This window comes from Anneissia japonica, unplaced genomic scaffold (genome assembly GCF_011630105.1).
Source record: "Anneissia japonica isolate Jap-2015-1 unplaced genomic scaffold, ASM1163010v1 scaffold297144_len2630_cov329_single, whole genome shotgun sequence".
NCBI classification, from domain to species: domain Eukaryota; kingdom Metazoa; phylum Echinodermata; class Crinoidea; order Comatulida; family Comatulidae; genus Anneissia; species Anneissia japonica.
In genome coordinates, this window is record NW_022699555.1 from 1 (window position 1) to 2,630 (window position 2,630).

Consider the following 2,630-nt stretch of genomic DNA (forward strand, 5'->3'; position numbering starts at 1 on the left):
CTTGCCCAAGGACACAAGCGAATCTGCACAGCGGAGACTCGAAACCCCGACCTTACGATTGAAAGCCCAAACCTCAACCGCTGCGCCAAACTTGTAGATCAAGACAAACTTATATTTATCTTTGTTTGAAGTTCATAATTAATTTCTATTGATACCATGGACAATATAAGGTACTACATGAACAATAACTAAAGGAATAATAATAATCATCATTAATGAATAATTAAAAGAGGCATTATATTCAACCAATCACATTCTTTCTTTTAAACTGTTTGCCCAATGTGACTTTCATTTCATAGCATTTATAGGATACAGTTATGTCTATTAAATGTTTTAAGACACCTTTTGTGAAATACATGCAGTAAAAACAAGGCATTAGATAAAAAAAATATTATTATTGCCTTAAATATGGATAATTTTTATTAATTAAACTTACCAGAAAATATTTGCACTACCTGAGCCCCTCCTGAATTCTTGCAGCAATGTCCCATTGCTAGAGTCAAACATACGAATAAGTGTTCCCTACACAATAATACAAAAATGACATTCAAATGTGTATTGACACCCAACTGTCATGATTATACACTGCATATCATATGTCATTCAATGTAACTGACAATAATGATAGTAATAATAACAATAATATTGTAATATTATGCAATTACAGTCAAGTTCTGAGGACCCAATAGAAAACAGAGGGAGAAGGAGCCATTATTTTGTGAACCGGCGCCGTTGAGCGAGATTTGTTAGGCCGCTATATGCGTTCAGAGCTTGGCTATCAACAAAATATTCATCAAAATCCCAGTTTTCATTGAGCTATTTGCACACAAGATGCAAAAAATCAGAGGCACTATATCATCACATTAGTGATTGTTCATGGATAGGAAAATTATGTGAAAATCAAAGTGATGACGTCACAACTAACTTTATCAAGTAAAATATTAATATTAATAATAATGTCTTGATTTATAGCACCTATACAATGTAACACCCTTGCGGTGCTAATGTTGACTGCCATGTAATCATTGTGTGACATGGTCCTATAAACCAAGCCAGCTATAATAGTACCAGTACATTACACAAAGAAATTTAAAAATATACAAATTTCTTAAATCTGACTTCACAGTTATGGATACATATTTTGATTAATCAGACATGTTTGAAAGAATTATACAGTAGTATAAAAAATCTGATCAGAGAATATCACTTAAGTATAGCTAAAATCTGACAGATTTTACCTTCACTGATGCTGTGGCCAGCCTGCTGCCTTGCAGGTTAAGTGCTATGCAGGAGAGCGGACCTTCATGGGCGGCCATATCTGTGGGCGGTTTATCAGTATTGGCCAGATCGACCACCTGTACATGACCGGTTTTACGACCAGGAAAAGCTAACAGAGAGTTATTACTACTTGGACACAGAACACAAAGACCTGCAAGAAAAAAAAAATTTACTAGTTAATATAAGCGCAGGCAGGGATACGAGTTCACATCAGACAGGGTTCACTCACGGTGCGTCTAAACATACCAATATTGTACTGCACGTAAACTTGCAGGCAGTGGTCACCAGAACGTGAACTCTCGTCCTGGAGGTTAAGGGAATACTGTATATTTCTTTGTGTTTTGTTACAGTTGATAGTGGTTTTCATTATAGTGGCGCCCTTTATGCCTTGGTGCATGGGATGAAACTAGGAAAAGGGGCTTGGCAGTCAACATGTTTAAGAAAAACTAAATTTTAAGTGATATTCTATAAATAAAGTTATGAGTTGTATTTAGTTTTCAGAGAACAATCTTTGCATTTGCCTGATCTGAAGCTAAGACTCTAGAATTGTAAGGCAAGCCATTACAACCCATTTTTATCTCATTTCTCACATGACTACTCATTGGAGATTCCCCTATGCAAATCTTGGCCACATCATTGGTAAATTTTGTTAATGTGAGCTGACCTAAAATACAAATGTAGGTCACATTCACACTTTACCTTTTGGATTACTGCAAGTCTCAAAGACGTGAAGCTGCTGAGGATTCTGGGTAAATGTGTAGACTTTGATAATTGACTCTAAGACAACTACGATTCTGAAAAAAAAATTCTTGAAACATTAGGTTAGTTAACATAGTAATGAAACCACAACAGAACAATATTAATACAAATTCAAACTAAATCAAAACATACAGTTTGATCATTAATACTGATTAATGATTCATAACTAAAGCTTTTGTTACTTGATTGGAAACTTTTTTGTAGTGTAAAAAACATGCAAGATTGAAGTTGCAAACCTCCATTAAAACTTACCTATCTCTTCTTAACCTGACTGCTTTTACTTCTGTGGAAAAGTCTAATTCAATAACAGGTTTCCATTAAAACTTACCTATCTCTTCTTAACCTGACTGCTTTTACTTCTGTGGAAAAGTCTAATTCAATAACAGGTTTCTTCTTCAAATCATCCCAGACCATAACTAGATACAGAAAAATCAACTAATACAGTAAAGGCATACAAATTCAATTAACAATAAAAGAATAAAGAAACATGTTAACGCACATCTGACAAAAAGTTTATACTCCTATAATTTCAATATAAAACAATAATAAATGTAATCTTCTGTGATCCAAGCATGAATATATAATTAACAAAA

The 2,630-nt window shown here is 34.0% G+C and overlaps 1 protein-coding gene across 1 annotated transcript; it reads right to left on the reverse strand.

Moving 5' to 3' along the window:
- Positions 1–409: 409 nt before the first annotated feature.
- LOC117103003 (WD repeat domain phosphoinositide-interacting protein 3-like) lies at positions 410–2,453 on the reverse strand. The gene is made up of 4 exons (XM_033243463.1): positions 2,366–2,453; positions 1,978–2,072; positions 1,239–1,429; positions 410–522 (listed from the first exon to the last, which is right to left on the reverse strand). Exons 1-4 carry the CDS (start codon positions 2,449–2,451, stop codon positions 433–435), a joined length of 462 nt encoding a protein of 153 aa, XP_033099354.1. The 5' UTR covers positions 2,452–2,453; the 3' UTR covers positions 410–432.
- Positions 2,454–2,630: the final 177 nt, after the last annotated feature.